General features: G+C 39.9%; 1 protein-coding gene across 1 annotated transcript; it reads left to right on the plus strand.

The window, feature by feature from the left end:
• The first annotated feature begins 3,395 nt into the window (after positions 1-3,395).
• Positions 3,396-6,362, plus strand: ppp1r17 (protein phosphatase 1 regulatory subunit 17). Its single transcript, XM_041066322.1, has 3 exons — positions 3,396-3,465; positions 3,855-4,013; positions 6,292-6,362. The coding sequence occupies exons 1-3, from the start codon at positions 3,396-3,398 to the stop codon at positions 6,360-6,362; spliced, it is 300 nt and encodes a 99-aa protein (XP_040922256.1).
• The last annotated feature ends 17,922 nt before the right edge of the window (positions 6,363-24,284 follow it).

A 24,284-nucleotide genomic window follows, 5' to 3' on the forward strand; every position in this document is an offset into this window, starting at 1 on the left:
TTTTCCAATTACGCACAGTCTGCAGGTTAAATATTATGCAGTAAGAATTAGAGTTTTGCAAAATAAAAAATGTGCACAACAACATTTTTGTGTTGAATACTGACATATCAAAAACAGTTCATAATGTCTCATGAGAAATTATAAATCAATTAAAACTTCTCTCAGTGAAAATAACTTCCTCAGGACCCTCTGTTCTGCTCATGTCTCCATCCAAAACATTCATTAGCCAGGTCAAAGACTGCATGCTGTCTTCTTAATAATGAGTCAGGCCAAAGAATGGGAGCAATGTCGGTGTGTGGGCCCTAATAATGATAAAAGCTGCAAGCTCAAGGATATTGCCAAGCAAGTCCCAAAATAAGGGGATATCTCATGGTCTTCAGAATAAGGATCAGAAAAAGCTCTCAACTCAAAAAGCTGTACAGTACCAGCTATGCACTGTGGCACTCCATTAACCTTTCTCAAGGGCACTTTCTTCACTAACCTCACTAAAATATCAATGAAATTTTTCAAACCAATGTTTACATCAGCTTCTTGATATACATCAGAATACTCTAAATTTTTACATCATTCACAAATGGTTCAAAATTCAATCTTTTATGTGGCCTGAGGTGAACAATCCTAACTCCAACTCTTTCTTGTCAAAGCAATGAAATTACTGCAGCCCAATGATGCTGTCTGTGAAAAATAAGCCCTACTGAAGATGGTCAAGAACTAAACAGCTTTGTACAACAGAATAATTCAGAAGATTGACTCTTTGTTTGATTAAAGTCATTGTCAAAGTATATCTTCTAACCCATACCCTGATCCCATGGGATGATCAGCTGTTGCAATTATTATAAAACAATAAATTAATATAAAACATTATTCTGTAAAATTAATAAAACATTGTGTCAAGGCAGGGTAAGTAGTGGAGTGGACACAGGCAGAGAGTGAGTGTTTGAGATGATCAAAAACGGTTTAATCAGTCCAGGTTCGATTCACAGGTAGTCAGTCCAAACAGGCAGAGGTAACACAGGGAGAAGGCAAACTCAAAGTCCAAAAAACCAGGCAGGGATCATACACAAAATTAACAAGTATCACTAGAACTATAACCACAAAAGGAACGCTGGAAAGCTTGGCAGGACCACGAGGAACACACAAGACAATCTGGCGACGAGTGCAAGGAGGACGGGGACTAAATACATCAGGAGGAGGGGAGACAATTACACACAGGTGAAACACATTCAAGGAGGGAGGGTAATCAGGAGGTGGAAGGAGCACACGAGGAGAGGGAAGTCATGACACCTGGAACGAGAGGAAAACTGAACAACTGGAAACTCAAACATTAACAAGCTAAAACAGGAAACACCAAATTTTCAAAATAAAACCGCCCTGGCTCAAAGGCGGAACCTGACACATGGTTGTTGATTAAAATATTCTCTGTCACCCTAGTTGTAACCACAGGTTGTGTCACCTAAGCCAACAAAGTTGAAGAGAAATCTTTGAATTGAAGTTTGAAGCTGCAGCCTATTTAATATGCCATGGTTGTCCAACCCCAGTTCACACCATCCAACAGCTCAAGATGGCAACTGCCACACAGCATGATTGCAATTCATACCCTCAACTGAGCTATAATTCTAGGTTATTTGATTTTGTGATATGCATTTCTTGTGCTTTGTGTTTTTGATTTGTGCTTCTTTCATAACAATCCTGTGTTTCAGGTGTAATTGGTACAGCACAAGACTGCTGTGGAGGGGGGGTTGGGCAGTCTACTGAAGAACGCCTAACCTTTTTAGATTTACATCTTTACCTTCTACAGGGTTTTCACCTAAAAGAAGACCTGTAACAAAAACAACTGGAATTACACAGGCTAGGCTGCTTGTCAATACGTAAAATGCTTATTTACAAGGAAAATATGTCAATATAAATGTAAGGATGACTTATTAAATGACAATATTACACACTAACCCTCTGCTTAGTGAATGCATTGTGCTTTTTATGAATAATACCATTGCAATAAACCTTAGAACAGGAGAACATGTTTGAGTTGTTTGTTCTTTATGGGTCTTTGTTTAATTCTCTAAAAACACACTGAGGCTGTCGTGCTGCAGAGGAGGTTTGGAACAATAGCTCCAATGAAGTACAACACACACTTCAAAGTGAAGCATGATGTGGCAATTACCAGAGAACCGTCCCTCATCAAGACTTCAAAAGGCTTTGGTTTGTTTGGATCATCAGAAGGGTTTTATTTGTAGGAAACAGAGCTTATATAACTCACCTGCCATGGCTAGAAACAATCTGTTGCTTCTGTTCCCTTCCACATACAGTGTCCTCTATATTAACTGTGCTCAATAAACTTAGAAATAAAACTCTAACTGAGGCAGAGGGAGTGGTAAATTAATACTCAGTGCAGTGCTTCCTTTAGAATATATAACAAATCATATGTTTTTATTTAATTTGTACATGAGTCCATTTTAAGTTGTGCAGACAATATTCAATTATACATATATTCTAACCCTCAAAACATGACAGTCTATTTTACATTTTACAACACTACTAAAATTTGAATATTTTGCACTCAGATTGTAAAAAATGGAAAAGAAATGCATTCAGATTGTCTGTTGATGGCTAATTAGAGATTTACTCATATTTGCTCCAGTAGCTCTACAGCCTGTGGTGGAGGTGGGATCTTTGTGGCAGATAAGAGGCAGAGTAGAGCGGATGCTCCTCCTCCAAGCTTCATAACCCAGAGTCCCAGCACCAGTCTGTGTGTCACACTGCTGAGACTGAGGTAAGGAAAGAACACACTTTGCTTCTTTATTTATCACGGCTGGTTTTTGTGTTATTTATTGACAGCCACATTCTTTACGACTGCTGTTTAATGTGCCATTGTCAGCTGTCATCTGTGTCCATTTGAAATAAAAAGAAAAAACTAGAAACAAAAAAAAACTTCTGTGTGATTAAATAATTTGGTCAAGCTAAGCAATTAAAAGGTACACTGTTGCCCATAAATTGGAATACAATATATTTTGCCTCTTCTCATGAAATGATTGTGACAATGACATGATTTATTCTTGAAGTGTACATCTCAAAACTTCATTGATCAGTTTCTTCTAAAGTGATTACTGATGTGTATAAATAGGAATAAAAAGAGGAATGTATCTGAAAACAAAATTATTCCAACTTTATACGCAACAGTGTACATAAACAGACAGCAATAAAGGTCTTACACACTACTTGAATTCTGCAATTTCATCAAAGCTTGTGTAGATGCTGTTTTAAAATTAAAATACAAGTAAATCAAACACAGCCCTGAAGAGCTTTGTCTTTTGTTAAGTGATAATGAATAATTGATTTTGAGTGGACGTGTGTGTGTGTGTGTGTTGTGTGTGTTGTGTGTGTGTGTGTGAGACCAGATGACGACTGGCTGTTTGAGGCTGACTCTGAAGCCCAAACACCGACTGATGACACAGGAGACCAAACAGTGTAAGCACAGGGCTCTGCCCTTAAAAAAAATATATTATTATTATTATTATTATTATTATTATTATTATTAACAACAACAACAACAACAACAATAATAATAATAATAATAATTTATAATAATAACAGTTAAATAATAATTTAACTGTTGGCCATCATACAGGAAAGGAAAAATAAATTATTTTCTAATTTTTTAAATACTAGGCATCCACAGGGTACATTTCCGGGAAACAAACAAAACCCCTCTATTTAAATCTGAAAGATCTGACAAAAAGCATCAGGCCACCTCTGTGTTTAAAATCAAAAAGAAAGCAAAAACAGCATTAGTTGTTGTAGACAGAGCTCTTATATGAGAGAGTGAAATTATAGGAGTTTGTCTGCCTGTGTGTCAGATCGGGAGGCCCTGGAGAGTTTGGTGGACAGGAAGTCTGTGATGAAGGATGATGAAGACAAAGAAGAGGCTCTCTGTGCAGAGAATCAGGGGGAAGGACAGCTGAAGAAACCTCGCAGAAAGGACACACCCGTCCTCAACTCTCCTCCACATATATCAGGTCAGGGTGTTTATACTCACAATACACATAAACACACAAGGCTTAACCATGATTTGATGAACTGGAACTTAAACATTATAACACCATCAGAATCAATCATGATTAAAGATTGATTTATTTTGAATTGTAGAAGTCATATTTTCATGAGTATTTTAATAATAATCTGTACTGCCTTTAGGTACTGCCTTTTGGTACACTACTAGCAAGACAATACTTTTCAAGACCTTCTAAAGTTCATATTACCATCACAAAAATTATTTTCTGATACACCACCACAACAGTTTGATTGTTTGATAAACGTAAAGAGGCAAGGTATTCGACCAAGGTGTTTTCATGGTGGTTGCGCACCCAGCTGGCACTGGTACAACTGGTGTGATCAGGTGTGAATGATTGCAGGAGCTTGTACCATGTACAAATGGGAAGCCAGGAGGGGGTCTAAATTCTGTCTGCAGGGGCTGTTGATAGATTGGCTGGTTAGGAAAGGTAGCTTGAAGGCCATAGGGACCATGGCACCAGGTGGTTTAGTCATATTCCGTTTCATATTAGGAACCTGCTGGGTATGGGCAGAGAATTTCTCAGGTGATTAGCTGTCAATCCTGGATATAGGTGGCCACCAGAGTGCAGTACAGGGTCTTGAGTTCTACCAAGGTTGGCCTCCATGCTAGAATCATACTGGATGCAAAACATACTCCTAAGGAGAAAATTTCTTGGTTTGGAGGGTAGAATTCATCCTTTGCCCTTAAGCAGCTGCAGATCACCCATCACTTTGTCCAAAAAAATCAGTATTTTGGGTGAGGACCTGGAGTATGCTCATTTGGATTCTTATGTATAAGGTCCACCATGACCATGACCATGACCATGACCATCTCCCAATAAATTTAGTTTTTTTGACTGGGTGACATTTTTCTTGGAAAAAGGTGTAGTAAATGTGACAAACCTCTAATCATGTCACATTCCTACTGCTGTTCTTTCAAACGTCTCTTAGGTGTCTTACAAACTGGTCACCATATAGTTTCTAAATTTCCTTTAGTTTCCTTTATGAAGTATATAGCTCACTGGGTTCATCTGGTGTGCCACTGCTGACTGAGGGACTTGATGATGGTGAGGGTTGTCTTTCCAGCAGTACCCACTACTAGTGCCTGGCTATCAACTTCATGTCTCTTTACATACTTTTCTGTCTATGTGGTTGAAGGAGAGGATATAGTCTGTCTGCGATTTGAGGGCTGCTGTACTTGCTTAAGATGCATATTGCCAAGGTAACTGGCAATCTGGCTTGAAGGACCTTGAAGAAATAGAAGGGGCAGAGGGCTGTAGTAGTTAATCTTGTACTAGTTAACTTCAGGTAGGATGGAGGACTGTAATGGTTACTTGGTTATACCTGGTGTATTGGTCAGGACACATATGACAGAACCAAGTAGACTTTATCAAGTATATATTTGAATACATAGTAACACAGAGATACAGAAAGAAATATCCTAGTCAGGTGACCATTTCAAACCTGTTGTGCATGAAAGTGATTCTCTTCTTTTTGTGGACAAAAAAGCCCATACCTAACAACAGTCACATGAAATGTGTTAAATTAAAATGATTAAATTGAAAATGTACTATCTTTTATGCAAATTGTTATTATTATTGGATAGTGCTTTCAAGTATGAAAACAGAAATATTAGGCACAAAGTTTGGACAAAACCTCTGGTGCTCTCTAGTGGTCAAATAAATCATAGCACAAGTGCACCACAGAAGTGCATTTCTAATTCCACCATTGCTGTTAATTACTGGTTCAGTTTGCTAGTCCACAAACTAGCAAACTGAATGCAAACATGCCAGCAAATGTTAAACGTCACAGAAAATGAGGTAATAGATGATGTGAGTTAAAAAGTAAGTTGGGGATACAGGTCAAAGACCAGCTCATTAAGAAGCAACAGGGAAACTTGCCATCATTCTTAAAGCTACACTATTCTACTATAGTTAAACAACTCAACAGTGACAGTGACAAAGCAGAAAAAATAATTTGACATGCTTCATTCTTGATATACCCAAAGTCCAAATGGCATAATGATAAAGTTCATCCACAAGGGAACAGGTTACGTTTATGTGTTCGCTACTTTTGCCACAGTGCTTGAAAGACACTCCCACAGCACCAACTCAGGTTTTATAAATTTTTAGTTTTAGTTTTATTTTGTCTCTGATATTGCATTCATCACAAAGACAAGAAGCCTCACACAATGAACTGCTTCCTTACTTTAAAGCTAACCACTTGTGTTTTCGTTTTCTTTAGGAGTGAGACTGCTGAAGGTGGAGAAGCAGATGGTCCACTTAGAGGATGAGGAAAGGGATATTAAGAATTAATTTTTATTTTGTTGTCAATATATACATTATGTTCACAATCTCATTAAATGTTGCTTTGATCAAAAATGTAATTTTCATAATGTCTCTGCTCTTTTTCTATGCCCCTAACTGCAATGTAACAAAGAGGGCAAACAGATTTAAAGTTTTTGTGGCAGAAACAGGTACTTTAGTTCACCAGAAAGACACATCTCATTTGGCCATACTAAAATGACAAATATCTATCTGAGAGCCTTTTCTTGAGAGGCTGTATAATAATGAGGAATTTATGTGAATAGGGGACATATCTAAAAATGTACAATAATTCCATTTTCAGCACACATGGATTCATAAATGTTTAAGCTCATAGTCAAAGCTGAATGGGGATTTAGTGTCATGTCATGATTTGCTGCTTATCTGGGTCAAGGCAACTCCCACCCAGTCCACAATGCACCAAAGTCCTACAACACCTCCCACAGGTGGTGAGCCTATGGGAGGTGGTGCCGTCCGGAGTGGGGCTCAAACCCACAACCCAGAGAGATTGAGTCTCATGTTCTACCAACTGAGCTAACCGGGTGGCTGGAGAATTAGTGTTGACTATAAAAGAAGCCTGTTCCTGTCATTGACATGGCAGCAGTAACTGATATATACCACATTCAAGAGACTAAAAAAGTAAGCATCTCCAACATGGTCAAATACACTCCTCCCTTCAGTGCTCTTTTAGTCTCACTCCCCCCTTTGCACATTGTAGGGGTAAATACCATGATATAGAGCAGGGGTATTCAACTAAAATTTTAAGAGTGAGAGTGAGAGAAAATTTCCTTGAGCAAAGGTCCGGAACATCATAATGTCAAACATTATGAATTAGTTATATATATATAACTGTATATAACTGCATATAACTATATATATATGTGTGTATATATATATCTATACATATATCTATCTATCTCTATATCTATATATATAGATAGACAGATATAAATATTTTGAAGTAGCCTCATAGTTCTCTTCCTGTCTCCGGCTCACTTGTCTATAAATGTCATCTCCCTGTATCGCTAACTTCCCTTTCCACCTGTCACTCACCTCTCATCTCTCTCATGTCTGTATTCAGAGTTGCGCTTTTGTTTATACAAATTTGATTGGCTGAGCAGCGTCACGAGGGATGGCTTATCTCGCATGCAATTGGTCTGTAAGGTCAGCTAAACAGGTACTGTAAAGAGTAGAAAAGCTGTGCTGGTTAAAATATTAGTGCCCCGTCATAATGTAGAATGCCTCAATAATTTATTAATCGTTGGCAGGGGCTGAGCCAGATATTGTGAACATCTGGGGCTAAGTCCTTAGGGCAGTCTGGGGGTCCTCCCCCCAAAAATTTTTTATTTCTTAGATGCGATTTCCTGCATTGTACTCCATTTTAGGGTGACCTGCTGGACATTGGGAAATCCTAAATCCCTTCTGATTCATAGCCTACATTTTCAGTTGCAGGGCCTGCACAAGATAATACGATTTAACAGAGAGAAACAATAACCACTTAACTACTGACTTCTAGAATTTTTTATGTAAACTGTAACGGCAAAATTGAGACATAAATGTGAGACTAACTTTAAGTAGATTCAAAGTAGTCCTGACCCGGACTGCAGTCCGCCTGTTAGTGATCTCTGATATAGAGCAATCAATGATTCAGCAAGTAGGGGACAAAGGGACAAAACAATAATCCACTATTGGTTCTGTGAAACATAAGTAAAACTACACACCTGGCAAGCAGAAAAAGACCAACCTCCAGAATGTTGGAAAGCTGAGAAAATATAATGGATGGGCTGCAGCACAGACACACTATAGGGCTTAAAGTATCTAAACACTACTGTCCACATCAGTGTACCCTTGGTTTGGCTCTGTTTTTTTTTTCTGATTTGGGCCCCTTAATTCCAATGAAAGGAATTCTTAATGTTCCGCTATACAGTGATATTTTAGACACCAGTTCTTTTCAAACTTTGTGTCAGCAGCTTGTGTTTGACCCTTTCCTGTTTCAGCATGACAAGGAATCCTGGGACCTTTGGTATGAAGTGGAACAGTGAGTGTGAGCCAGACCTTATTACCCAACATCAGTGTTGGACCCCACTTATGCTCTTGTGGCTGGTTGGGAGCAAAGGTTCAACATCCTGTGTGTGGCGAGAGATGATAGGGGGGTGGTAGCGGATAGCGGATGGTGTAGGTCACTACAACACCCAACTAAGAGCAACCTAAGAAGCCAGACAACGCCACCTTGGGAATTTCGCCCAAGGACATAGTTATAACCAACTGTACCAACTCCAAGGCACCCAGGTTCGTCTTACAACGGGCAGAGACGTGATTCCAAGGCAATAATCAACATGTACTTTATTGCAAACTTGCAACACTATAAAACACCATTCATACAAAGCCTATAAGGCCCCCTTTCTCTCACGTCCCGTGAGAGAAAGGGGGCCTTATAGGGGCTGAGGCTTACCAGGGGGCCAGGTCGAGGAGGGGGGTGAGGGATTCCAAATAATATACAAAAAAATATATTACCCCAGCCACACGTGACAGCCACACACACCCACGCACATGTAGTGAAAGGAACCAGGACCAGGGGAGGGGAGGACACAGGAAGGAGGGGGAAACCACCACCCGGCACCACGACCGCCACCATCTTCGGCTCTCAGCCACTGAAAAGAGGACAAGGAAATAAAATTAGCAGGGTCACTCCCAACACAGGAAAACAAATAACCAATATACAAATATTAACAAAAAAAAACAATAAACCAATGCTTACAAATTAACCAACACAACTAAGAATATCAATAACTAAACATAACATGTGCGGCACGGTGGTGCAGTGGTTAGCACTGTCGTCTCACAGCAAGAGGGTTCCAGGTTTGCATGTTCTCCCTGTGCCTGCACGAGTTTGCCTGCTCTCCCTGTTTGCATGTTCTCCCTGTGCCTGCGTGGGTTCTCTCCGGGTACTCCAGTACTCCCACAATCTCAAAAACATGCATGGGTTAGGTTAATTGGCTACTCTAAATTGCCCGTAGGTGTGAGTGTGTGGTTGTCTGTCTTTGTGTGTCAGCCCTACAATTGACTGGCGACCAGTCCAGGGTGTACCCCGCCTCTTGCCCATAGTCAGCTGGGATAGGCTCCAGCTCCTCCGCGACCCTGATGGATTAAGCGGTAGAAAATGAATGAATGAATAAACATAACATAAAATTGTTGTCACAGACAGAAGAAACAGTCATGAAACAAAAAAAAATCCAACTGAATACCAGGGCTAATTGAATAACAGAATACCAAAACATTAACCAAGAAAAGAAAAGAAGAAAAAAATGATTAAACCAGCAGAGAACCTGGCTAAACAGAATATTTCATCAACCAAATAACCTAATCTAATAGAAACAAAAGCTATATGAAAAAAAACCCCAAAAGAATCAAAAGAATAACCCAAAACTCATACTAACTAAATGCAAAAAAGGGGATGGGGGCAGTAAGTAAAAAAAAAACCAAAAAACAACAACCCCATGATGCATTCATTTAATTTTTAAAAGTCCAGGCCCAAGCCAAACAAAACTGCCCATTCAGTATTGCGTAGGTAGGGGTGATTGTGTTGTCCACCTGCGCAGCCCGACAGCAGCAACGCCAGAGTGTCCGAGCGACCAGCTGAACCACAGCGGAGAAGCACGACCGAAACACCCTGGTACGGCAAAACAAGGCAAAGCAGCAGTATTTCTTGCTCCGTGCTGGACAGAGCAGCCAGCAAATAGTCCTCTGTATTTAACAACAACAAATAAAAAGAAACAAAATTAACCAAGCTCTGTGTACATGGGCGTATATACCCATCAGGCTACGTATGATCACCTGAGGAAGCGAAACAACGAGCGTGTGTCCACTCGGCAGCAGTGGAGGTTAGCAGCAACCAGGTGGACACCAACTTTTCACCAGAGCAACACTGTCTGAACCAAGAAGAATCTGGAGAATAAAGAATTCTTGAAAAGCTGTTTGACAGCTGCTGTTTCAGCAATATACAATTATATTATAAGGCGTTTTAAAACAGGTGCAGTGTACTGCACGGCATGTAAGGGACGAGAGAGCCCAGCTAGATTCCAAAGGGCTCATGTTTGGGTATAGCATTACAGGTAAAGTACAATGACAAATACAGGGTAGTAGGTCCTGGGGATAAAGGCTGTGTGGGCCTTTCCAAGAACACCTGTGCCATTCAACTGTGCTGGCCCAGAATGAACAAACTAATCTTTCATACTGGTATTCTTCAAAGTTTTATATGAATCAAGTTAACATTGGTAGGTACCAAGAAAAGCTTTCTCCTCCAAACTTGTCATTTATGTGTTACTAAACAATATACGCTGCCTGGCCAAAAAAAAAATTGCCACCTGGATTTAACTAAGCAAATAGGTAAGAGCCTCCTATTGGATAATTACTGCATGGGTGATTATCTTTCAGCTGGCAACAAGTTATTTAACCCCAACTGATGCAATGAGTAGCTTCTCATTTCTTAAACAACCATGTCGAAACACCATGGGATGTCATGATCGTTGCAAAGATGTTAGTCTGTTTGAGAAGGGTCAAATCTTGGAATGCATCAAGCAGAGAAAACATCTAAGGAGATTGCAGAAACTACTAAAATTGGGTTAAGAACTGTTCAACGCATTATTAAAAACTGGAAGGATAGTGGAGAACCATCGTCTTCGAGGAGGAAATGTGGTCAGAAAAAAATCCTGACTGATCATGATCGGTGACCACTTAAACATTTGGTGAAATCAAATCGTAGAAAAACAACAGTAGAACTCAGGGCTATGTTTAATAGTGAAAGTAAGAGCATTTCCACACACACTGCGAAGGGAACTCAAGGGATTGGGACTGAACAGCTGTGTAGCCTTAAGAAAAACACTAATCAGAGAGGCTAATTGGGAAAAAAGGCTTCAATTTGCTAGGGAGCATAAAGATTGGACTTTGGAGCAATGGAAGAAGGTCATGTGGTCTAATGAGTCCAGATTTACCCTGTTCCAGAGTGATGGGCGCATCAGGGTAAGAAAAGAAGCAGATGAAGTGATGCACCCATCATTCCAGTGCTATGATATGGTTTTGCTGCAGTTGGTCAGGTTTAGGTTCAGCAACATTATGTGCCCAAAGAATGAGGTCAGCTGACTACCTGGATATACTGAATTTTTTTTGGTGGTGACTTTTTTTTTGGCCAGGAAGTGTATATGAAAGCATTCCAGTCAGGAGAGACTTACAAGAAGAACAAAAGAAAATGAGGAAATTCGAAGAAAATGTATTGTGAACAAGTAGAATGGACTGGATTGGATTAGATTTGAAGACATGAAGGAAACTCCCCTCCAAAAAAATAGAAGGTGTACCAACCTGAATATGTAGTACTTAACCTGCAGAGGGAGAAAAACAGCAAAAAATTAGGTCAGCACTAAAAAAAGGGAAAGACATTAGTATTCAGCATGGGAATGATGAATGCTAGTGATGCCAGGGAATAAGGCCTGCTGTGAGGGGAAGAAGACCGGTGGTAATGTGGGGGACGTAGGTCATGATATTGCAGGAGGAAGTGGTTTAACATAATGCAGGAGACACAGCCATTGACATACAGGTGAAAAAGGCCAGCAATGATGCAGTAGAACTAGTGATTAATGATGAACGGGCAAAGGCTAATGAAGATACAGAGGGAAATGACTACTATGATATAGGGGGAATGGCTAACAAGAATGCAGGAGAAATGCCACAAGATGAAAGGAAAAAGGCTAGTAGTGATGCAGGGAAAATTACTGTTATTATGCAGGGTAAATAGCCATTAATGATGCAGGGATGTAGCTAGAGGTTTTGATGTAGGGGAAAGCCAAATGATGCAGGAAGATATTGAGGTAAACGAACAGAAGGAGAGAAGAGGAAGACAGAATCAGCAATCATGAAAAATTTGCCGACCACCACCAGTTATATGCATCACTTACAAAACAATCAAGGTTTAAGAGATCTTTGAGCTGCTAGCACTGAGGTTGAGTCTGGACGTATGTAGGAGAAGTAAGCAGAAAAAGACCAGCTGCCCAGCTAAAGAGCACTTTTTTTTTTTAAGATGATGGCTAAACCAGAACTTTGACATTGAATGTCTTTGGTTAGATAGAGAGGAGATAATGAATTAGAGGAGGGTCTGAGGTGATCATAACTTACCATAGCTTTAAAAGGACAGAATGGGGAATCGATGCAGGCAATGGCAGAGGAACAAGGGCCTTTCGCCATAGAGTGTTTAAGAAATAAATTACAGTGGCTAGAACAGCACACTAAACAGGCACATACAATATAAGTTAGAACATGTTTAATTGAAACACAAAACAAGGTAAAAGTAATCCAAGGAAAATCACGAGACTTTAAGGTGGAACCTACTTAGCCTTTCCTCATATAAAACCTGGCTGTATCTAAGTACTTTTGAAGGGGTTCCCTGTTTAATATAGATCTCTCCCTTTGAGAGGAGCCCTGAGATAGGATTTGGCCTGGCATCCAGCCAAAGACCTGAAAATTAAAACAGTACAAAGAGCCAGTGATCGTATTGAAATGACTAGGTACATGACGAGCAGTGATGAAGGTCTGTGTAACCAACAGCCAGGTGCTGCAGAAGGCAACACTTGTGGAGGAGTGTCCTGTATTTATGATGTCAAAAACAGCTTTGTTGTCGCATAGCAGAGGTATACTTTTGCGTCTTTTGCGTGGCCCCAGATGGAAAGCATCTACAATAGGATAAATCTCACACAAAACAAAAGAAGAACCACTGGCCTTGTAAAAAAAAAAAAATAATAATATTTGTATCTTAACTGAGGTGAATTGTTTGCTGCTGAAGGAATTACTGACTGACAATAGCTAAGACCCTGGTACTGGAGAAATGCCTTGGGACCTTAACTGGGAAGTTAACAACTCATGTCCTCCCTGAGCTATAGTCCCTTTGGAATATGCAATGTGTGCACTTTTGCAGTGAGCTACTGGAGGCTGAGTTGATTCTATCCAGTCTAGCAAGTAGTAGGTTGAAATATTTCCATGTATCTTGAAACTACATGAATTCCGTTGTTTACGCTTCAGAGTAAGACAATCAGCATTCACATGACCCTTCTTATGGCAAAATAAACATTTGCGAGCCTCACGTGGAGGTGACGGTGGACCTTTAGCCTTTTCAAAAGGATACTGGCCAGGATCAGGCCTTGCAAGGCGTGAGACCAGTACAAAGCAGCTGTTCACACTATGCTTTTTTTTTACCACTCTCCCTTCATACATTGCTATATAAAAAAAATAGATCTTACAAAAGCAAAAGTGAAAGATATAGTAAAATAAGTAGCAGCTACATATGTACAGAATAATTAAAAAAAAAGAAAAACAAAAGGTAAATGAATACAGATGTATTTTAAAAAGAAAACACAGTAAGGTGCCAAACAAAGAGTAATGCAAAGAGTGTCAGTGTCTGTATAAAGTGACCTCAGCAAACAGTAACAGTGTCCATATAAAGTGACTGGTAGTTAAAGTGATCATGTGCGGGGGGTTGTCTGTATTCAGGAGTCCGATGGCTTGCAGGTAGAAGCTGTTGAGGAGCCTAGTTGTTCTTGTTCTCACACTCCTGTAAAGGCAGAAGTGTGAAAATACTGTGCTGTGGGTGTGTATTGTCCTTTATGATGTTGGTGGGCCCTCCTGACGACCCTGCTGGTGTAAATTTCCCTGAGTGGAAGGCTACTCCAGAGATGTGCTGTGCAGTCACTCTCTGCAGAGCATTCCTGTCCTGAGCAGAGCTGGCTCCGTGCCACACTGTGATGGAGCTGGTTATAACACTTTCCACTGTGCATCTGTAGAAATTGCTGAGGATTCTGGGTGACATGCCGAATTTCCTCAGCTTTCTCAAGAAGAACAGTCTCTACTGTGCTTTCTTCACAACATGACATGACAGTTGTGAGTCCAGGTTAACTCCTCACTTTTCCTGGCACCAGGTCATATGATGATCCACTGGTGATCAGTCCAATAACTGTGATGTCATCCATGAACTTTATGATGCTGGTGTTGCTCTGCGAGGCCACACAGTCATGGATGAGGAGGGTGTACAGAAGCGGACTCAGTACACAGCCCTGGGGGTCCCTGTGCTTACTGTTCTGATTCCCGATGTCCAGTTTCCTATCCTGACTGACTGAGGTCTGGCTGACAGGAGGTTCAGCACCCACTTACAGAGGGTGCCAGTCCAATGTTGAGGAGTTTTTCAGAAAGTCTGTGTGGGGTCCAGGGTGGGTGGGAGGGATCTTTTGATGCGGGTCATGACTATTCTCTCAAAGCACTTCATTACAATTAGGGTCAGTGCAATGGGACGATAGTCATTTAGGCAGGTTATAATGTTTTTTTGGTGGAGGGGCATGATGGTAGCTGTCTTGAAGCAGGTGGGCACAGAGGACTGAGAAAGCGACAGGTTGTAAATGTCTGTGAGTACATCAGCCAGCTCTGCCGAGCAGACCCAGAGTGCACGCCCTGGGATGTTGTCTGTGCCTGCTGCTTTCCGTGGGTGTGTATTCCGCAGAGCAGTCCGCACCTCCACTGATGTCACAGAGAGCGGTGTGGCCTGTGTCCCTTCTGTGGCCATAGCTCCTCTCTGTCGGTCGGTGTTGGCAGCATGGAAGCGTGAATAAAACTCATTGAGCTCATCAGGGAGTGGGTGGAAATGTTCATCAGGTTTTTCTCTCTGTAGTCCGTGATGTGCTGGAGTCCTTGCCACATGCACCGCAGGTCTGAGGCGTTGTAGTAATCCTCCAGGTTCAGTCTGTACTGTCTCTTGATGTGTCTGATGGATCTACCAAGGTCATATTTCGCCTTTTTGTATTCCTCAGCATTGCCTGAGGCATAAGCAGCAGAGCGAGTACGTAGCATGCACCGCACTTCACAGTTTCTCCAGGATTTGCTATTGGGGTAGGTTTCAATCTGTTTTGTGGTAATGATATTGTCCATGCATGTGCTGATGTAACCAGTAACTGCTGCAGCATACTCCTCTAAGTCCACAGTAGAGTCCTCTCTCAAGGCAGCAGTTTTGAACACTTCCCAGTCTGTGTTGTTAAAGCAGTCCTGAAGTATCTGTTCTGATTCTACATGCCATATTTTAATAGTTCTGCTGACAGGTAGTGCTTGCTTGAGGAGCTGTCTGTTCATGGCATTAAAAGTTGTTTTTGAGTCCAATTTAAACACATCTACTAGTTGGAGACTGTTTTATTGGATTAGTTTATTTAAGCATTTATATTTAAGCATTATCCATCATTGCTGCATATTTGCTGCAAGTATTTATAGCATTCTTATTGACAACATCAGACTGACGGTTCAGAAACAGACATGGTTGGAAACAAGCTCCCTGTGTCGTCTTTACATCTGTGAGTTCCAAGATCATCCTAGAGATGTTTCATAATTACAGGATGCAACAAGATAGGAGGGGATGAGCAAACGCTATGCAGGAGGGAAGTAGCATAATGATTGCCACAGTGCTGAAATAACTGTTGAATGACAGCAGAGAGAGAACACTTTAAAAGTTTGACAGCTTGTGAATGATCAGCAAAAAGGTGAGCATGTCAAGTTTGATTAAGACAAGGATGAGCTGATGGAGAAATAGCAGGAAACTGAGCTTGTGACTTAAAGGGTATGCACAGGGAGATAGTCTTCCTGACTGAACTTTCATCAAGCCTCATTACAACCTGAAATAGTGTTACAAACTCACCTGTAAACTTTGCTTGCTTTCAGCAGTGCACACAGTGTCACATTTCCCACTCCAGGCTTACCATAGTCGTGTGTGCTTGCTGAGACATTTCACCATGAAAAAACTACCTGTATACTCAGCTTGACTTGACTAAGCTGCTGCTGATACCAGCACTGGAACATAAGTGTGACGGCCACACCTGTGACCACACAACACACTGCAGTGTCGGTACTCTCTGCACCTACACCTTAGTTTCTTTTTACCATTGAAATAATTTTACCCTTATTTAGTTTAAGCACATTGTATAAAGAATAAACACATGGGATTTGTTTAATACAACATACACACTTTTTTTTTTGACAGTACAATTGGTTCTATTTGTAGCGCTCACATCTAGTTAACTTTTGTAGAGTCAATGCTTTTCTTTGTTGAAATGGTTTGCTCTAATTCTGGTTTTCTTGAGTTACCAGTGCAGAAGGTGCTGGTGCTGCTGGTACTGCAGAGTGGTGTCCTGTGAGGCGGGGTCCAGAGGGGCCCAGAAGTGCAGCCATTATATGGAGAGAGCCCAAATTGGGCTGGACCAAATGGATGCCGCATCATGGGGGGGATTAGGGATTTAGTTTGTACAGTCTACTATTTCTTTAGACTGTTAGTTTGTTGATTTTTTTGGTTAGGTTAGTAGTTAAATATATTCTTTATATATATTCTTTAATATATTCTTTACTGACAGGCTGATTGTCTGGCTTTGTTTTCTGTAGTTGAGTTTGTGGCAGTGTTTGTTGTTTGTAATCCCCCTTTTGTTAGAATAATGGCCTGATCAACCATTATAGCATATGTGTCCTTTGTTGTTCAGTGGGGGAGGTCTGTTTGTCTTTTGTTGGACAGTTGGTCTGTTTAGTTAATTGAGTTTGTATTTTTTTCCAGTATAGTTCTGTTAGGTTGACCTCTTTTATTGAACACGAAATTTTATTCCTGCATGTAACAAAAACATTTTGAACTCTGAAAAAAAAACGCTTGGTTAATGCTTACTTTCAAATAAAACACTCTGTGTCTACTTGAGTCCTCCTCGTATTTATGACATAAAACTTCAAACTTAAACATTATTTTGTTTTCCACCTACGGCGAACCAAAAATGCCGTCTGCTTCTGTGTTCCGTCATCACTTTATCGCATGCACTGGAGCGTGCAGTCAGCTGTCAACCTGAAAATGTTGCCACCGGGTGTGGCACAGCGGTGGTTGTGACCAGAGGTGTAGCAAGTGTTTCAGAAGTGTGGGAGATGGATACTAATAAAGTTTGCTTCACATATGTTTTCATATGTTTTGACCAAACAATAAAAACGATGAATACAATGACAGAAGGGTATACAATACTCTTTTAAAAGAGTGATACTAGAAACGTACAAAAACACACTCAGCATGAAATTAAAAAATCACATCTACACACATCTACAAAAAGGAAATAAAAAATTGACTTTAAAAAAGTTGGAACAAACATGACTAATAAAATAAAAATTATCTGTGAAAATGAATGCCTAATTGAACAATTTTCTCAATTATTTCAAATAGATATTAAACACAGCTTGTTGATATGATAATTAAATAATGTCTTATATTTTATTATCAATATTGACAACTTATTTAAAAGCCTCGAAAGCATAAACACCCATTCACAGTACCAGGAAAAAGGTGCCGGTGCCGGTGTGAACTATGAACTTAGCTAGTTCCCGCCTCCTCCTCAGGACGAGCCGATCGATAAATCTAACAGCAAGAGAGGCGGGACCTAAGGCAGAACAACCAATCATCAGCCGGTCACACTCAAAGGTGGTGTCTGAAGCCGTTTGAAGCAAGAACAGGAGAGGGAGGGGAGAGGAGGTAGCCGCAGTGAGCGTGAGCACACAGCGGCCGGAGAAACGGAGCAAAAGTTGTGAGGCATTTATGCAAAACTGCAGAAAATCTGCAGAAAAAAAACTGTGGGTGTTGAACCCTCTTGCCGGAAAAGGTGTGGGTGTTAAAACACCCACATCCCCCACGGTGCGACGCCCCTGGTTGTGACACATATTTTGAGCGACAAAAAATTAAAAACGTTTTATTTTAATGTTACAAGATCACCGTAATCCTCAAATTTAGAATTACATTTAAAAAACAAACGAACTAAAATAAAAATACATTTAAATTAAATACTCATTATTTATTTTCCAAAGTCACAGGGAGCCACAGCAGAGGGATGAAAGAGCCACATGCGGCTCTGGAGCCGCAGTTTGCTGACCCCTTATTTAGACTAACATAGTCATCATGACACAGTCAGGTTTCAGTAAAACAGCATAAATCAAACTGATAATCTGAAATTAAATCATTCACTAATACAGATTTAGATGGACAGACAGACAGACAAAATCAGACTGACACTGGGCCAGAAACAGACATGGTTCTGAGACATCTATTCTAACTCTGAGACCGATTTTCCACCAAAATACAATCCTCCCACCTGTGCACCAAAATAACACACAGAAGCACAGCTATAGATATATTTCAGTCTGTACTACTAAAGTATTGGGATTCCATACCCAGCCCTAAATATAACACATAGGTAAAAACACACATGAAAATAAGATGAACAAACTTCAGTACAACTACATTAGGGCAGCAGCAATGCAGCAACAGTGACCCTGAGATTAAAATGAAGATCAGCTGGAATACATGGCTGCAATATACAAATGTACAAAGGACTCATTATCATGTAATAGTATTTTATGGTGTGACACACTACCATGTCACTTTCGGCGACGCAGGGAGATGTGCTGCAGTCTCTTGGCTTTTCCCCTGGCATCAATGGGCCGCAACCCAATGACCTTTGACCTGCCCAGCCGGTAAGAGCTGGCACAGTAGCTCGGTCTCTTGTGGTAATGAATCAGAGGGCAGTCAGGTTGATGGTCTTCTGAAAAAGTAAAATCTAAGTTAGCACGGAACAGCATTCTAGTCTTTAAGCTTTCTGTCTTTGTGTGAATGAGTTCTTTCAAGTATCAGTTTTTGATATCTCCTTGAAACTTGTATAGATTTCTAAAAACTATTAAAATCTCAGAAAGTCAGTATTATTCCTCACAAAATATGTATTTTCACATCAGGCATCTTGGGTGGTCACATACTGTTCATATCTGATTTTGAAAGAGCAGTTGTAAATGCAACCAAGGAAATCAGAAACAGATTACAATTTAATAGTTTAAACAGCATCAGGTATCCTCACATTTTTTATTTCACCTGCTCTTCCAGTCTTTTAGTCCAGGTAAGTTATGGGGTTTATTTTTTCAGTGATGAAGGTGTATATCATTCCCAGAAAACATACTTTAAAATGTGAAAAATCTTCTATTTGTAGTTGCAGTGGTGTTGACAAAATACTAGCAATATCACAGTATAAATATACAGTGCATCCGGAAAGTATTCACAGCGCTTCACTTTTTCCACATTTCGTTATGTTACAACCTTATTCCAAAATGGATTAAATTCATTTTTTCCCCTCAGAATTCTACACACAACACCCCATAATGACAATGTGAAAACTGTTTTTTTGAAATGTTTGCAAATTTATTAAAAATCAAAAATCAAGAAATCACATGTATATAAGTATTCACAGCCTTTGCTTAATACTTTGTTGATGCACCTTTGGCAGCAATTACAGACTCAAGTCTTCTTGAATATGATGACACAAGCTTGGCACATCTATCTTTGGGCAGTTTCGCCTATTCCTCTTTGCAGAACCTCTCAAGCTCCATCAGGTTGGATGGGCAGCGTCGGTGCACAGCCATTTTCAGATCTCTCCAGGGATGTTCTATCGGATTCAAGTCTAGGCTCTGGCTGCGCCACTCAAGGACATTCACAGAGTTGGCCTGAAGCCACTCCTTTGTTATCTTGGCTGTATGCTTAGGGTCGTTGTCCTGAAGAAAGATGAACCGTCACCCCAGTCTGAGGTCAAGAGCACTCTGGAGCAGGTTTGCTGCTGCATTCATCTTTCCCTCTATCCTGACTCGTCTCCCAGTTCCTGTCGCTGAAAAACATCCCCACAGCATGATGCTGCCACCGCCATGCTTCACTGTAGGGATGGAATTTGCCAGGTGGAGCGGTGCCTGTTTTCCTCCAAACATGACACCTGGCATTCACACCAAAGAGTTCAATCTTTGAGCTGTGAATACTTATGGACACGTGATTTCTTGATTTTTGATTTTTAATAAATTTGCAAATATTGCAAAAAACAGTTTTCTCATTGTCATTATGGGGTGTTGTGTGTAGAATTTTGTGGGGAAAAAAATGAATTTAATCCATTTTGGAATAAGGCTGTAACATAACGAAATGTAGAAAAAGTGAGGCGCTGTGAATGCTTTCCGGATGCACTGTAAACACCCTGAAATCAGTAAACTGCATACAGTAAGTATTAGGAGGAAAATGTGCTAGATGAAATCTTAACCTACACAGAATGTAGTAACTATAGCTGTTAAAACATTTACTTAAAAAGTAAAATATTTGCCTTCACTTTTGTGAAGTACAGTCATGACATGAAAATACAAAATGGAAGCCCTGAGAGGCAAGTACATTTTTTTCTTTTTGTCAGTTTTTTTTCCTCTGTGAAAATGTATGTGGAGTTTTTACTCATTTTGACGAAAAGGGGCTGAAATGCACCACTACCTCAGTCTGAACTAAAAGCATTCATGTTTTCTTCCAGGTTATTTTTTTCCTCCATTCACGCTATAGGTACATATTGTATATATTGTTTGTTAGCAAGTTATGTAACATTAGCATTTTTTTTCCTTTTTTTGATAGAAATGGATTTTAATTTAATTTAATATAAATAATTATTATTTTTTAATCGGTGAAAGCATTCCGCTAGAAATGCTTAGGAAATTAGGTGAGGTAGTATAAACATGGCACATTGTGGTGGAAGAATCTGAAACTCTGAAGGCCCTCTTCTTCTCATTCAGAATGGCTTTGATGTCCTTTCTTACCCACGGCTTGTTGTTGGGGTAACAGCTGACTGTCCTGGCTGGGACAATGGTGTCCACACAGAAGTTTATGTATCCAGTGATGCACTCAGTGAGCCCATCAATGTCGTCACCGTGGGGCTCACAGAGTACCTTGGTTTGTCACCTCAAAGCAGCCCTTAAGTGACTCCTTGGCTTTGTTTGTCCATCTCCTCACAGTCTTTGAAGTTGAAGTGTGGAAAATGTTTTTTCAATGTATCTGTGCTTAGTGATGATAAGTTTAGGATTGTTAATTTAGAAATAAGCTGCACCAAAAACCATCCTTTGTAAAAGTCTTCCCACATTCTTTCAGGTTGTAAAACTCTCCCCGGAGGTGTTTGTATAGAAAATAAGGATTATACCTTCTGGACATTTACAACAGATGTCCTCTAAAGTGAAATGACATCTGTAACTGCTGATCTGGAAAGACCTTAGCTGGCCTGGGAGTGAACCCCAGTTGATTGTCCTGAGTGTTTACAGTAGCTGTGATCAGAAGATATCCTTTATTGTCCCTCATGATGGGAAAGGCATTTATGGCATACTGACTACATATAAATAGTCACACTATAGAACACTCTTCAGACAACACTGCAGAACACACTGTGAACTGTATGTCGTCTCCATTCTGCATGAAATTAAAGACTTGATTCACAACACCCGGTCTGAGTTTTCCCTCTGCAGGATTAGACCATAACATTGTTTTCACAGCAGGCAGACTCTTTACAAGAGGCACATAGCAGGTGGAGAGGTGAGCCAGGTTGTGATCTGACTTGCCCCTCTTTAACATTAGCAAAGGACAGTGATGTTACATAACTTTCTAATACACAATATTCCCGGTGTTTAGTAGTGGTGCACTTCAGCCTCTTGTAGCTGAAATGAGTTTTACAAAGATGAACACTTTGAAAAATCCCGACAATTTGTTTTTCACAATGTTTTTTCATTTGTTTTCACTGATGAAAAAAAGCTTCACTCACCTCTCAGGGCTTCTATAGTATTTGATTGATAACACTGTGTAACTGTTCGACACCAAGTGAAAAAGTTGACAGTGTACCATTTTGACATTGCTGCTGCTGCTGCTTCTCTGCATAGCTGTCAAGTTTCGTCTTGTCTGGGTCATCTGGGTCTGATTCCTGCATTCCCGCATTATAGTCTTCTTTCTCCTCTTTAGGTTGTCGCTCTTTCTGCTGCACCTTGTTCTCTACCTCTTCATGTCCCTCCACATCTGTTTTCATCATATCAGTTCTTCTTGACTTTTTCTCCTCTTCTGTCTCCAGCTCTTCCTGGCTGCCCTCCTCTGCCTCCTTCTTGACCTTTTCCAGGTCTACCAGCAGACATACACAGACACAATTTTGTTTTTCTATATTCACGGGGGACTCATCATCAACATTATGCATTCCCTAGCCCTTTACCCTAAACTCCATGGTCACAGCCTAGTTCTAACTGGAATCATAAAATCAATTCTTAACCTTCAAACAGCCATTTAAACTTGTGTGGTCCATTATTGTGATCCCCACAAAACTCAAAAATAATCTGTATAATGTTGCTTCACTTACTATACTGTTTTTGACTCACATTTTGTGTGGTCACAAGTAACGTTCACTGAAAAGAAATAAATAGAGAAATCAATGCAGAGTTTTTAACTGAGAGCTAAACCTCTATCTATTCCTATGTTTAACTTTCTTGCTGTTTGACAGTTCTCAATAGGTTCTGACTGCTCAGTGGTTTCATACAGTGATGTACTACCTTATTTTGCATCACCTAGTGAACAAGCACACAGTGGCTTTCAAATTCAGGCTGTTGCTTTCCATTATTCAGTATAACACACTCTTAAATCACACTATCTTATCTAATAAAGAGACTTAAATGGACTTAAAGTACATTGACATATCATCACTTTTTAATTTGATATGCTGAACCTGCCAACAAATCAGTTGTTTATTTATACACATCAAGGAAGTACAGAGCAACTTCCTATGCCTGAAGAAGTTAATCAGAAGGTTGGATGCAACATGATAATGATCACTATATGCAGTACTGCTGTGCAATGTGTACAGGACCAGGGCCTAACCTATTTTAGATTCTGATACCTAGCTGCAAAACTTCTATTATTTACTGACACCAATGTAATGGCCAGTAATGCAGCAAAGACAGCACAGCTAGAAGTCAGCAGTGACTTTTCTTGATCATGATCAGTGTGCCATATTAAGCCACTCTGTTAGAAAGCAGCAGCTACTCAACCTTGTACATCACAGAGAAGAACTTGTGATGAAGTCTTGACTGTCTAAAACCAAACTCAAGTTAGTTCTCCACTGAACAATAAAATAGCTTTAAATAATAATATAATAATTAATAATAATTATATAATTAATAATAATAATTTTTTTCCCTTTATTCTTCTAGTAGTTCTCCTCCATCCATCATAAACAGCTAGTTCAATCAGGAGAGACTACAAGAAGAACAAATAAAAATGAGAGCATTTTCATTGTGCACAAGTAGGAAAGAATTTAGTATTAGGCCAGAGGATAGGAATGATAGCAATGCCAGAGTAGCATGAGGGGAAGCAGGCTGGTAGTGATGATGTGGATGTAGGTCATGATACTGGGGGGTGGAGGTGCTGAGAATGTGTGTGATTCACACACACATTCACCACTTTTCTTCAAAATGAAATGCTGACATTACAAAATGCATGGTTTTATACTGTGATGGCAGTGAGATTAAAAAATGTGGTTTTAATGGAAGTCAATGGGGCCATTTTTGCCACAAGGGTGTCCAGAGTTAGTATCTGACACTACATAAAAAATGCTAATGCAATCAAATCAATTTTGTTGTTAATCTTTGACATATCCAAGACTCTAATCACCACCAAAATCCCATCCCCCTACTGTTTATTATATCGAAAATAATTATTTCTTTGTGTTTTTTGTAATAAATAATGAAATATTTCAAATAAGTAAACTGGCATTAGGTTAAAATCCTGAAAACGATGGAATGTTTGGTAGTTTTGAACAGGTCTAAAGTTGTTTAAGAGAATTATGAAAAAAACATAAAAAATATTGATGTATAATGATTTTATAGCAGTTTTGGCCACGAGGGTGTCCAGCGTTATCTTTTCTCTGAGTGTCAGAGGGCCATTGAGGACAGCATACTCAAGAGTACAGTGTTTCAAAAACATGTTCAACTATTTGGAACCAAAAAAATATTTTTAGGAAGAGATGA

This window comes from Toxotes jaculatrix, chromosome 20 (genome assembly GCF_017976425.1).
Source record: "Toxotes jaculatrix isolate fToxJac2 chromosome 20, fToxJac2.pri, whole genome shotgun sequence".
Lineage (NCBI taxonomy): Eukaryota > Metazoa > Chordata > Actinopteri > Toxotidae > Toxotes > Toxotes jaculatrix.